The 14,419-nt window shown below is 36.8% G+C and overlaps 2 protein-coding genes across 3 annotated transcripts in view; one reads left to right on the top strand and one right to left on the bottom strand.

Moving 5' to 3' along the window:
• Positions 1–1,770, bottom strand: part of LOC109095254 (synapsin-1-like) — a 16,054-nt gene extending 14,284 nt beyond the window's left edge. The window contains exons 1-2 of one of the 2 annotated variants that reach the window (XM_042729937.1): positions 1,409–1,770; positions 769–1,303 (exon numbers count right to left, since the gene is read on the bottom strand). In XM_042729937.1, coding sequence (XP_042585871.1) covers positions 769–1,076 — 308 coding nt within the window. In that variant the 5' untranslated portion in view covers positions 1,077–1,303; positions 1,409–1,770. The remainder of the gene's footprint in view (positions 1–768; positions 1,304–1,408) is intronic. The other variant, XM_042729938.1, reaches the window with a different exon arrangement.
• Positions 1–14,419, top strand: part of LOC122138250 (transcription cofactor vestigial-like protein 4) — a 25,825-nt gene extending 11,406 nt beyond the window's left edge. Inside the window, exons 2-6 of the mRNA XM_042729939.1 lie at positions 9,287–9,566; positions 11,636–11,759; positions 11,864–12,101; positions 13,363–13,438; positions 13,545–14,419. Coding sequence (XP_042585873.1) covers positions 9,500–9,566; positions 11,636–11,759; positions 11,864–12,101; positions 13,363–13,438; positions 13,545–13,852 — 813 coding nt within the window. The 5' untranslated portion in view covers positions 9,287–9,499 and the 3' untranslated portion in view covers positions 13,853–14,419. The remainder of the gene's footprint in view (positions 1–9,286; positions 9,567–11,635; positions 11,760–11,863; positions 12,102–13,362; positions 13,439–13,544) is intronic.

Here is a 14,419-nt window from a genome sequence, read left to right as displayed (position 1 = left end):
ATTAACTTTGTTGGTGTTGTTTTGGTTTTAATATTCCAGTAAATGTGTCACAAGCACTCGTGGGAAACAGTGAGAGCACCATTTGGGGTTCCTCAGATCCCCATACCAGAGGAAACTACTGGAGAACCTCCAGACATCCTTGCAAAAAGGACAGTCCTCTGAGGAACCCATTAGTACTCTACACTGTCAAGAAGAGCTCTACACTGTCAGTCCCATTATAAATGAAAAGGCTTGCTCTTGAAATATATTTATCAAAAAACATATAAATTCTTGAGTATACATTATACAATAGGACATCTGAGCCATCCTGAAAGCGGTTCCTATAACTTCTCCAGAGAGCTTCACCTGTGAAAACTCCAAAATTACCTCAATTACCTTGTCTTTTTCAAAGACTTTGTGTTAACACTATTTTTTTTTCCACACGCACAGCCGGTCTACTTTTAAATCCATTACGCAGAACCTTTTAATCTGAACTGAAAAGCTAATGTAATATACTTTGCCGTAGGGTCTTCTCCATTAACTGGCCCAGACTGAATTGTGAAATGCGCACAAACACACGCGCGGGCACACCCACAACTAGCGGGGCGCGCGTGCCAGAAAGGCCCATAGACTAATGAGTCACGACATTTGGATAGTGACTGTTTTTGGCCTGTATTAGCACGAGCTACACATCAGGTGCGAGTCTGAAACGTGAAACAAACACTCGAAAAATCTGTTCATAAAGTCCAAGTCATACATTCAAAATCCAAAGGATCGTATGCGTCTTACCAGTCTGTCTGCTGGTCATCAATGACCAGGAGGATCTTGGCGTTGCTCGAACCGATTCCTCTCTCGGTGGCCTCGTTAAAGGTAGCGGCGGCTGCGGCGGTGGTCTGTTTGACGGCGTTGGAAATGGAGGAAAAGAAGCCGGCGCCGGTAGACTGGCTGGGGGGTGGACGCCTCTCTTGAGAGCCCGGCGAGAGCACCGGGGCTGGGCTCTGCTGCGGCGGATCGGGCCGCTGTAAATCGCTCATGTAGCCATTGGGCAAGTTGGACATGAAATTACTGTCCGATAGTCGACGTCGCAGGTAATTCATAGTGAAGATGAAAAGGGATGCGACGGTAAATTATTTCCCTGTAGGTTTTGACGGCCAAAAAAAAAAAAAAAAAAATTCCGAGACGAATGGAAAACCGATCAAGTATCTGATATCTAGGATGCAACCGAGCGTTTCAGTTTAAAACGAGAGGCGAAAACGAGTCGATACGCAATTCTCCAGGGTGCACCTCGAAGCAAAGGTCGTGCTTCACAACATGCAAAGATGCACTGCAACAAATGAAAGAAACCAAATCAACGCTTTAATAAAATCACGATTAAATATGCATAAATAAATTCTCGTAATTAGCGTGATTGATTGATTGATTGACTTACATCACTCGTTCAACAATTGGCATAAGATTTCATTCTGCTTCCATTGATGTTGAAGATGTTTAGGTCCTATTTCACGGGCGTAGAGAAATACACACGTAACGAAGAGGCACTTGTTAAAAGTGTGCTCGCTCGGTAACGGTAGTAATTGTCATAAATGAAATTCGGTGAGGCAAAATATACGGCCAGATTCTCCGCAATCCAGTTGGGGTATCGGAGGATGCAGGGATTGCATCACTCGTGCCATCCAATCCTAGTAATCCGCCCAGTGTTTTCCCCTTGTCATTTTTTCTGACCCATCGTCAGTTTTTCCCGTTGCGCACGTTCTTTACGCAGGGGACAGGTCGGGGATGTATTGTTTAGATGCGTAAAAAGATGAATGGAGAGGAGAGACGTATTTGACATGTGCTTGTGTTCATTTTAAGAAAGCGAGAGACATCGATTGAACATCACTGACAGTGGGTGGTGCTGCCTAGTGATTGAAGAGCTTGTAACTAAAAGGTTGTAGGTTCAGACTCTGCAGGTGGCAATCCTTGAACTGTCACCATGGTGCCCTTGAGCAACACACCTAAACCCAGGTTGTACCTTAGGGACTGCCCTTGTACATTGTAGGGTTGCTGTAAGGGTCTTTAAAGAAAAATCTCAGATAAATGACAATTAATTACAGGAGTGTATTATATTAGAAATAATAACTTGTACAAAACAATTTAGTTAATAGTGATGTTGGAGCAGTGTTAGAAATGAATGGTTATTTAATAATTAAAGGGCACTTTTTGTACCTTGGGATTTATTTTAAGGGACACTTGGGTATAGAATATAATGTATTGAAATACATCATTTATGAAAAGCTAAGGTGGGTTTTCAGTACTCTGAACAGTGACTGTGGAAATACTCCTTCCTGTCTGTGTTTTCAGCACCCTGGACAGTGACTGTGGAAATACTCCTTCCTGTCTGTGTTTTCAGCACCCTGGACAGTGACTGTGGAAATACTCCTTCCTGTCTGTGTTTTCAGCACCCTGGACAGGGAATCTATATGTTTTTGATGTTGCTGTTAATGGGAAGACTGTCACTGGCTGTCACACTTTTTGCTCCAGTGAAAATGTCTCTTTGAAAGTCAACAGGGTTTATGCACACCAAACTTTTTTATTCTGTAAAACAGGTAATGTCGCTTCCAGTTCAGGGCCCGTATTCATGAAAAATTTTAATGCTAAGAGTTGCTCCTAGTAACCAAATTCTAAGAAAATTCTTTGAAATGTGGGTGTTTCCTCTTAAAATTAAGTAAAAGAAAAAAGTTATTCAGAAAGCATAACCCTTTTAACCCTTAAAATAGGTCTTAAGGTCCAAAATTGTTAGGAGTACAGACAAGGACTTTTAAGAGGCTTAAGAGTTTCTTTAGCAGTGGAGAAAATGGATGAAACATGAAGAGGGAGAAGAAATGTGTTGCACACAATGCATGACAGGGAGTTAATAAGATGCTACACATTAGATGGTGCAGGGATCATGTTTGTGACCGATCTTATTAGAGACACGCTAACATCTCAGACACCACACAGAAATGCCATAGTGCCAGAAATGGAAGTAATCACTACATTAACTACATTAACATATTTGACAACTGGAAAAATGAGAGAAGGAAAAATTACGCCTGTAATTTCAAAGTGAAGGCTTATAATAAACCCTACTCCTAAAAGCGCTTTTTTATTTCCTTCTTGGACAACCAACCAATCACAGTCTTCAAAAGACTGTGTCACAGCTAGCAACGGGGTCAGCCCCGCCTCCTCACTAAGATCAATGTTTTTGTCTTTTCCTCGCTCAGAGTTACTCTCAGATTGGTCCTGAATCACTTTTAAGCTAAGACTCCTAGTTACAAATTTTTAAGCTTAATTAGGAGCTCTCTGAGAGGATTCTTAGACTCTTTAAGAATACTTTTGTATGTGCTTTGCTAAATATCAAGCTTTTTTTACTCAAAGGAGATACCTGAAGATGATCATAACTGATGTCCATTACATATGCAGATTTATATCTAAAAGTTTTTTTTGTGTGTGTGTGTGTGTTCCTCACTAACATTTGGATATTAAACTTTAATAAAAGGGCAGCAATTAAACTCTGTTAACACTTTCTCTGACACGCGGATGCAATTGGGACCTGTTTTTGAGTTTGGTCGGGTGATGCTCTACTGTGAAGTATTTAATTTTTTTATAGTTTGGTAAGTTGATGTTATAATGTAATTATATTTTTATATATTTATATAATTTAAAGTCAGCATCTTATTTTTTTTTTTTTTAATTATTATGTCATAGCATAAATGTCATAACACAAACTTAATCTTCCTGGTGAAATGACAGTCCTCTCTCTGGTGACATATACTGGATTTCTCCAATCATTTAGTCTGCTAAAACCCCACCCCTTTCTTACAATTACCTGCAGGCTGGCATTCAGATATTTATGATAAATATCCTTGTCCTGAGCACACAGTTCAAGCCTTTAAATCAAATGTATTTTCATGTATACTTCTTATATACTTGACTCTTGTATGTCAGTGTTTTATTGTATTTAGAGCTATTATGAAACATAATGAAATAGAATTCATAAAAATTATTTTACACCGTTTTGAATTAATCATTTGAAATCAATATGCAAAAACACTTCTAGTGAAAACATTTATTTGTGTAAATAACTGGCCATTTGACTCGAATGGTACTGAAATAAGTGTGTGTGACAAGTAGCCCCTGTCTCCCATGTGAAGTAATTTATCAGGAAATGGACTGACATCCAAATGGAGGAACATAATGTTTACAGGCTCCACCCAGTGCAACACAACACATTAACAACACATTCACTGCCTTTTTGTTTGTGTGACTCTGAAAAGATATATGCATTTGAATTTTCAACCATTTCATATTCATTGATTTTGTCACTTGTAAAGGTTCTTAAGCATAATTGCTATGGCCATTTCAGTTTGATCATGAAATTGGACCTCAGACAGAGAGAAAGACCCAGTCAATAAACAAAGCATTGCTCACATGCTTTACTTGAGTGGTGAATCATTTACACCCACATTAGCACAAAATGGAGGTGTGGGCAGCAGCAGACACCTTCAGGCACACAATGCAATCTGAGATTTGACAATCTGAGAGCTATTTTACCCCAGAGCTTTACAGTGGGACTGCAGTCTATAATTCTAATGTCTTTCCCCATCCCTTCTGAACATCTCTGTAATGAGGGGAATTTTATTTATTTTTTTCTAATGAAAACTAAAAAGAATTAATAGAGAGCAAAGCACACTCTTGAAAAATGTACATGTTTAATATTTATTTTCTGTTTGGAAATATGATAGACCACAATTTCCTTTTAATACATGTAAGGTTCTCAAACTGAAATATAACTTGTATTTATTTTTTATTGTTTTTTTTTTGTTTTTGTTTTTGTTTTTTTGTAAGCAACATTACTTTATATAAAATATAAAGTATAAATAATAACTATAAATTATTATAACAAATATAATTTATATAGGCTATGATATATATTTTTTTTCCACATATACCACCATTCAAAAGTAATGTTTAAACATTAATGTTTTTCTGTTTAATGTTTTTCTTATTCAATAGTAATTACTCCAGTCTTCAGTTTCATGATCATTCAGAAATCATTCTAATATGTTTAAAAAACATTTCTTATTATCAATATTGAAAACAGTTGTGTTGCTGAATGTTTTGTGGAAACTATGATACTTTTTTTCAGGATTCTTTGAGGAACAGAAAGTTTAAAAGAACAACATTTATTTGACATAGAAATCTTTTGTAACCAGGTTTTTACTGTTACTTTTTATCAGTTTAATGCATCCTTTCTGAATGAAAGTATTAATTCCTTTTAAAAGTAAGAATCATACATACTCCAAATCTTTGAATGGTAGTGTACATCAAATCCAGTTACCATTTTAATGTTGTTGCAGCATGTTATGCTGGCTGTATTTGCTATGTACATGGTATACAGATTTTGTATTGTTGCTTTTCTCAGGCTAGTTTCTAGGTTTTATTACAGTAGCACTGAAACACACACAAAAACGAGCTCACACTCTGCAGTGATATAAAACTCAATCATTCTAGACCACATCCTCCTTCCCTTGTTAGTGGATTCTCAGGGAGTTGATTTACAGATGTCCCTTTCCCTTGAGAACAGTTGTTATTCTCCAGCAGGAACCAGTTGCTCAAGTCTCTCCATACAGTGCACAGTATGTCTGACATGAATTAAAGGGAATTGCCACTTCTGGTGTTGACCCTAATTCTGAGCTATTACATTAACAAAGAGAGCTAATACCCTCCTTCACAAAGCTGTTCCATTAGTGAATGAGCAAAAGTATTCATAAACAAACATGTGAATGGTTCAGACAGTCGGTGCCATTCAAAACAACAGACACCTATACACCTAACATACATATGGTAAACAGCCATCAAGCTGCAAATATTTGACTATTTGTTAAAATACTGGTTATTCTGCAAAGGCTGTCTGAGTTTATGTAAATATATAAATAAAAATGATCATAGTAAAAATGAGTTATAGATGAAATTAACTAGTAAACAAATAAATATCCAATTAAATAAATTCCTTCATAATTTAGTGCTGGGCAACAATTCATCGTGATTTATCGCATCCAAAATAAAATTTTTGTTTATAATATGTGTGTGTGTGTGTGTGTGTGTGTGTGTGCTGTGTATTCTTATTATGTATATATAACACACACATACAGTTGGCCTTTATATTTTTTAAATATCTATATGTGTTTACATGTATATATTTATATTCATATAATTTATATTATATATAAAAAATAAATATACACAGTACACACACATATTATAATGTACACAAAAACTTTTATTTTGGATGCAATTACTCATGATTGCCCAGCACTAGAAAAAAAGTCATTCTCTTAAAAAAAAAATGAAATAATTGCTAATAATAGTTATTTGACTACAGTTCCTAAACGACATGATGGAAGTGTGAAATCATGCTACATTTTTTAGAAACTGAAAATGATGGCCATTATCAGAGCCAGACAAATAAATCCTAAAATAAATGATATTGTGGCATAGTGGATATGCTAGCCTATAGGTTTGTAATGTAGACAAATAATCATTGTTGAATTAAATGTAGTAGGCTATCTTTGCAGCTGGTAAGAACAAACATTGTATTGTGTCTTCACCTAAAACCTACTTGCTTCAGTCCACAGTTTTTTAATCTGCCCTGAAAACGACAACAACATCAAGCCAAAAACCGTTAAGTGCTCTACCTGTTCTGAGGGCATTTCTTCTTCTCTGCACTAAACACACTCTTTAGTATCTCAAAAGAAGCACAGATACCAAAACTGAGATAATATTGTGGATATTTCTGCTTTAGACGGTGAATTCACATGGTGTCGTACCGCAGGAATGATTTGCCATTCCAGATTTATACCGCAAGAGGTCGCGCTTCCGCTTCCCACGTGACGCGCCTCCAAACAACAGCCAAATTGCTTGTTTGCTGTGTGCAAAGCTCTGCACTTCATTCAGTCGACACAAATATAATCAAACGTCTCATTTTGGCCTGTCACTGTATTTTCAGATATATACATAACCTTCCATAAGCAGCGAAATTATGTCTTGTTTAACCAAATTGGAAGTTTCGGCGCTTGAATGATTGTGAGAAACTTTTCTCACTGGTTTATAGAGACACATCTGCACTGTGTGTGGCATCCTGGGAAATGGGGTTATAAAATAGATGACAATCCAATAATGATAGGGAGTAAGTACAGTAAATATTTACAGTAGTTGATTACAGTGTTAATTCGCAGGTACAGTGAGAGACGATCAATCACAGGACAGTCACAGACAATGTTACAAAATAAACGGCGCATGAGTAAGAGTTTTGAGAAAGTGCTTGCACTGTTCAAATGGTTTTCTTTCAGGAAGAAAATTATCTGTATTAAGTGTACCCGTGTTACCTCTTCTATTAAAGAAGCGGTTATATTTAAAGGTCATCCTTATGTAGAGCAGTAGTGCTCACTTGTAACACTATGATGGCTTCCCTGTAATGCAAATGGGATTAACTGTGTGTCCAGAGGGAGTGTGTTTCAGTCATGTATGTAAGCATTTGTGGCTTTAGCATGCTCAGGCAGGATCACGCTGTACAAAGCCCTCTTCAGCACTCTGAAGTCTTTGTCTTTCTGCCAAAAAAGAAATAGGAGAAACAGATCTGTGGAAAGAAAAGGCCCAATGCATAAAGGTTGGGAACTGACAGCATAACTGCATGTATGGGCAAGATGGTGGAATGACTGCAGCTCAGGTGGGCTAAACACTTTGAAAAATGCAGTCGGGTGAGATTTTAGATTAGGGCAAGGGGAGGGGCTGTCGACAGGTGCTGACTCCTAGAAAGGAAACAAAAGACAGAGCAAGACTTGTTTGTGGATTCTAAAAGGATCCAGGGAAGGAAAAGTGGGATGGTGAAGTTTTAAAAGGATTTACAGTTCTATTGGTTTTAAATCTAGTATTTAGTGTTTTTATAATGCCTTTTTTGTATTCTTCATTACGAATCATATTTCCGGCATTATAGTTTGAGTAAGAAGTTTAACTGAAAAATAAATCATATGAATAATATTTCAAACTATTTTAGTATTTGGTTTGTTTTTGCTTTAACGACTGTATGTATGAAGTTGTTCTTCAGTATGGTTTAAGATGATCTAAAGATCACCTTGAACTTTTTTTTTTTGGGGGGGGGGGGGGGGGTTGAGTCCACCAGATCAGTGTCACAAATTTGATTTCATTTTGAATTAATTAGTTAATATTAAATATGTTTTATTTTTCTTGAATTGCACCATTTAAAATATTTTCGAAATCATAAAATGTTTTGTTTATTTTTAAATCGTAGATTAGAATTCCATATTAAAATATACAGTAACATTCAAGAAAAGGATCCTTCAGAATCCTGAAAAAAAAAATGCTTTCAACATTGATAATAATAAGAACTATTTCTTGTGCAGCAAATCAGCATATAAGTAGATTGGAGTAATGGCTGCTAAAAAATTTTTTTTTAAAAATTAACTATGTCATTACAGGAATAAATTGCATTTAGAAAGAGTTTATTTTACATTTTGATTAAATATCTTGATTTTACTGTATTTTTGATCAAATAAACGCAGCCTTGATGAGCATTATAGAGTCAAAAACATTAAAATCTAAAAATACAGTTATACAAAATACATTATAAAAAATTTAGTATTTTGTACAAAATACATTATTCAATGAAAAATACCAACCCCCAATCCTTTGAACAGTGTATTGACTTTTTAATAAGATTTAATTGCATCCTATATTATATTTTTCCAAACTTATGTCTAAACTTAATATTTGTGTACAGTTGTTCTTATAGTCTATCTGTTTGTAAATGTAGTCTAATAAAGAAGTAGTCAATGCAAATTTTAAGTGTGTAATGCCAGGAAATGTGTTTCTCAAGAACAGTGATAATATAACAAGGAAACCATTCATGTCTCTGCCCGGCTGCCCTGGCATGTTGATACTTGGAGAAGAGGGTAGATCCACATTACCACCTGAATGTTTTATTTTGAGTTGTCCGTCACCTGAAATAATTCAATAAGACCACATGTACAGTCCCTGTAATACACACCTCTATATCTAAATGTGAACATCTCATCCATGATTGGGTTTATATATGTGATGATATGTTTCATTATAAATGTTTAAACTAATATATACCTTTTTTATTTTGCTTTTTTATTTGCAATTTGATTTTAACTATCACTTTTAGCTCATGTTGGGGGTGTTATGGTGGGGTGGGGGTGATAGACAGCAGGCAATTCACAGCTTCTCGTTTGTCTCCTCCCATCAGGCACCTGTGGAGGTAGGTCGCCTCATGCAGACAAAAGCAGAGGGAGGGGCTGGCCTTCAAACAGCCAATAAGAAGCCAGAGAGCCATGATCATGGAAAGCGCAGAGCACTTGAGCTCAGTGACAATTCAAAGCTGAGTGAGGATCGATTCTGCCACTCACAACTCAACCTGTTAAGGAGCATTGCACTGCTTAGAAAACCCTGAAGATTAGGAATGGCGGTCACTAACTTACACTACATCACCCGGATGAGCAGTGGCTTCAAAGTGTACATCTTAGAAGGTAATTATTACGTTTTATATTTTAATACCTGTTTAAACTATGAGTTACATTATGTGTGTATGTTTTCTGCATTGTTTATTTTAATACCAGTTTAAACCAAGAATTACATTGTGTGTGCATTGCGTATTTTAAAACAATAATCATTATTATTAGAATAAATGCACAGTGTAGCATGAATATACACTATACAACTGGAATTTATACTGTCTAGTCTTTTTAAAATGTGTTTTTGGTGATGTTATACATGTTGATTTATTCATGTTGCTTATTTTTATATAAAAATATAAGTGTAAACAATCCAAAAATTGATCTTTAAATATTTGAAAGGATTTAAAATACGAAAAGAGGCTGAGAAACCCCTTTAACTACCGGCAAAATTATGATGCTCTTATTTTGAAGGTTAGTTGAGTAGAGTTTAGATGAAGACGTGCTTGATGTGTGTTTTAAACTGCAAATGAAAGAGATAAGAAAAAGCATGTGGGTCTGTTTTTTTTGTCTTTAATCTCCCCTTGAAAAATATCCCTCCCTGAGGCACTAAAAATCAGTCATCAGTCAAGGTTTAAGGTGTGGTTTACACCCAGTCCCCCATCCTCTGTCATGCAGAGTCAACCTGCCCTGTCACAGTCCACTGCTTAGGAGATCTGTGAGTGTGTGTAAGTGAAAGAGGCTTCTGCCAACAATGCCCCCTCATCGCCCAAGCCATTTGAGCATTTAGTAAACGTTATCCGCTTGAAGTCTGATAGCGCCTAACGCTACACTTCATTCATGCAGTGGTAAAATACCTCAGATGTTAATCAGCGATCAAATCAACACGGGTCCTGACTGGTCTAATATGCTGTTGATTTGATGTCCACAGCCCATGATCTTGTTTTTCCTACTTTCTAAAAGTTAAGAGTCAAATAATTGGTGTAGCAGATGTTCAAGTATAAAATCTTACATTGATTGTTGTATATGACTCATTAGAGGTGACTTACTGTGAAGGTGCATATAGTTACTGTAAAGTTACTGTTAGTCACTATCAGTTGCAAATCTCTAACCTTTTTCTAGAGTGAATCAAAAGGATGTTGTGAAATCTCTCATTTCATAACAGTTAATATTAGGGGTCAAGAGCAGTTTTTAAGGCAATGTTCATGTTTCACACAATGCAATGGACATGTAAACTAATTCTGGTTCAAAACCTTGTAAATGAAAAATGTTTCAAATGTAAAAAAAAAAAGAGAGAGAGAGAGAGAGACAGGCATATTTTTAATATGGATATTTATTTAATTATTATTTTTTTAACTAACATTTGACTGGAGTATTCAGGATTGTACATATAGGCCTGCATGTATATAATTATATATATATATGGGTGGAAGGCATTTTGTTTTAGTTCTTTAATTATGTTACATTCTGTGTCTTTTTTATTATTCACTGTTCATCATTTTACAAAAAGTTCAAATCCATCATAACTGATCATTTTGAGACTAAAAATTGTCAGTGAGCTATTAATGAGCTTTAAAACCATTATCAGTTGTAGCATGTAGCAGATTGTGAACCGTGAGACCTTTGCATGACACTGTTTGTGATATTAGCATGTGAATGGTGATGTGTATGTCAGTTTGGATTAGTCTGTTAACTATCGTTATGTTGGGTAAACATGCTGTGAGCCACATGCCTTAACCCACAAAGCCTGTTTTGCCCCTCAAAGCAGTATGAACAACAAGTGATATCCTCATTTGTTCACTGATGTCGTTTTTTTGGCTCGTATGTTTTCCAAATTTGAATGACATTTACCGTTAGCGGTGAATCAGCTGGGTAGTTCTACAGTAATGCTCACAGAGCCAGTTGATCTTGCTCTGCCACTTAACAGAGTTTACATTTAACGGTGGCCCAACAACGTTTTTTCCCACAATTAAGATACACACGCGGTGATGCAATTCCAAGGATTAAGAGTCAGTTGTTTACTTGTTTGCCACACCTTTTCACAAGTAAGGGAATCGGTGACTGGCAATGACCGTGTGAGCACCCCGCAGCGATGTCATTTATCATATCTGAAGTCACACGGGCATGTGTTCATCTTTTCACAGGACATCCCAATCTGAGGAGTGAAGACCGATTTCGCCACATGACCAGCGACAGGGTGCGGATGCGCCCTGCACATCCCATGAAGCACAAACACAGTTCAGAGAGAGGACGGACACTTGAAGAGAGGTAATGGACCGTGTACCATCCGACATGGAACCAGTACCCAGTAGAATAATACGGACAAAGCAGAAATTATTTTGCTCATTTTATTTTTTTACTTTCTGTTTCAGAAGAGAGAGGGCCCTCAGCAAGAGCCTGGCCAACAGTGCCCGCAGATCATCTGGGTTCAGTATTCCTGAAAGCCCCACATCCACATGGAGCCCAACGGCCAGCCCCACTCACCTGATCCCCAGCCCAGTGTACTCCACCCCAGTCATGGACGAGCCTTTGGCTCTAATTAAGAAACCGCGCCCAGAACCAGAGAAAACAGAGAGCCAAAACAAAACCACAACTGTCAGACAAATACAGGTGATTGCTACTACTGTTAAATCAACTGAGCTAATGGCGTCCTTTAAATTAAAATGCAATGTTCATTAATGATATTTAGCAGCATTAGTAGTAGTAGTAGTTGTTGTTTTTTGTATTTAAACCATTTAAATAAAAATTAAGTAAGATGAATGACTGAAAAACACACACTCTAAAAATTAATGATATTTAGCAGCATTGGTATTGGTAGTATATGGACAAACCCAGCGACTGGGTTGTTTTCAACCAACAGTTGGGTTAAATGTTTAACCCGACCGCTGGGTCAAAACAACTCAGTCGCTGGGTTTGTCCATATTTTACCCAGCAGGAATCATGTAAAAATTATATAAATGTAATATCTGATTTTTAGATGTTTTTAAATAACACCATAATTTAACTAATATTTAATTTAAGATAATTATATGTATAAATCAATATCTTAATAAGCATTAATAAGCATTATATGTGAAATAATATAATAAAATACCATTTTATTATCATTATTAATAAACACAACTAATTAAAAAATATAAATAAGATTTGTTATACAAATAACCATATATAATATTAAATATTAACTATAATAGACACAAAAATTCTAAATATTAAACATTTTATATATGAGATAGAAATATATGTAGATCTTGTATACATAATCCATGGAATAATGTTGTACCAAAATCTGTGAATATTTCCAGACATTAGCCAAACAGTGTTCTTGCTGCAGTGTTCAAAGCTGGATAATAATCCATAATAAAAAAAGACCAATTTGTGGCTGTTCCATCCTCAGCAATATGTGCTGCTGACTGAACACGTTCGGTGTATTATACTATCCTCTTCTTAGAGTCTATCCTGAGGCCACTGCAGTCTTCATCCTCATTCACTATCTATGAGACACAACAGAATGCAGAAAGGCACTTTTGTGTTCCTGAGAGAGTGGCTCTTTAGAGTGCGGACAGGCCTCTGCCTGTCTCAGATATGCAATCCAGCCGGATTCAGGGAGAAAATGTGAGCAATGGGTGGAGGAATGTTGTCAACAAGTCTCAACACACCAGTGCTGTTGTTGACCTGCTAGTGGCATCAGGGCTGAGGGAGAAATAGTCTAGAACCACCAACCACAAACATAACTGACCATCTTGTCCAGTCAGTTTCCTATTTTCCATCAGTTTTATTCATTAGCCATTCCAAAACTGTGTTACAGATGGATGGATGGGAAAAAAAAGTACTGCGACAAAGATTTACTGACCTTTGTTGTCTTTTTCAGATACGGCCTTCTGTCATCACCTGTGTTTCCTCTGCAACAAGGTCTACAAAAAAAGACTGCTGCAATCACCCCACTAGTAAGTAAAAAGCTGCAAAAGTGCTTGGCACTCCTCCTTTAACATGTCCGTGCAGATCAGAATGAATAGTTTTTGAACATCATCATCTGATTCTGTCTCTCTACAGTTGTTACCCAGCACAGTTATGACCACGTTGAAGAGCATTTCCAGAGGAGCCTCGGGATGAACTACCACAGATCCGCCTCCATCAGCGTGTCTGTAGATGACCACTTTGCCAAAGCACTGGGAGATAAATGGCTCCAGCTCAAAGCTTCGTCCTCCTCCTGCCATTCATCCTCTTCCTCGTCCTCCTCATCTCCACCCAGCAGTCCGACCTTCATCCACTCTCCCGGCTACAGCCAGAGTCCCAAAAGAGCTCGCAAAGATTCAGTCAGTCCTACCACGACCACACCAAACCTATGGTCTGATAAATGAAGAAGAGAGCAGAATTAGATGTAGATATAACCAAATGGACTCAAGTTGCATGTGTAGGCCCATGCGTTTCTGCTGTAAAAAGCCAAAGGGAGATCAATTGATGTGTTGTAAAAGTTGTCATGAGCAGATGAGGAATTGTTAAAAGGGAGATTTTCAAAGTCTGACCTTTTTCGGACCATTTCATGGTAGCTAAGCATTGTTGGAGTTGGCTTTTGTCATTGGTTTTGTGGGTGCCATTGGTTTTTATGTGTTGACTGTGATTGCACTGATTATTACTAGTAACATTTCATCGTCTGTTGTAAGCTTTCCTCTGATAATATGTGCATATTTATAATAGGCAGTGTACCAGGATCTTGTAACCTAAAAGGAGCACTGAGCAAAACAGACCAAAAATTACTAGGTCGGAAAGTTTCATGTTTTTAATTGAAAACAAATGCTTGAAGAAAAGAGGAGGGTAACTGTTTGGCATCTCTGTATAGGCTACTGCTGTTCATTTCAATCCCTGTGTAAATTTCAAGCTTTTATACTATTGTACATATTTGTAATAAACACATTTTTTTAAATGAA

The sequence above is a fragment of the Cyprinus carpio genome, chromosome B8 (genome assembly GCF_018340385.1).
Source record: "Cyprinus carpio isolate SPL01 chromosome B8, ASM1834038v1, whole genome shotgun sequence".
NCBI lineage: Eukaryota > Metazoa > Chordata > Actinopteri > Cypriniformes > Cyprinidae > Cyprinus > Cyprinus carpio.
Note: the sequence above shows the minus strand (reverse complement) of the source record. Positions and strands in the feature narration are given on the sequence as shown.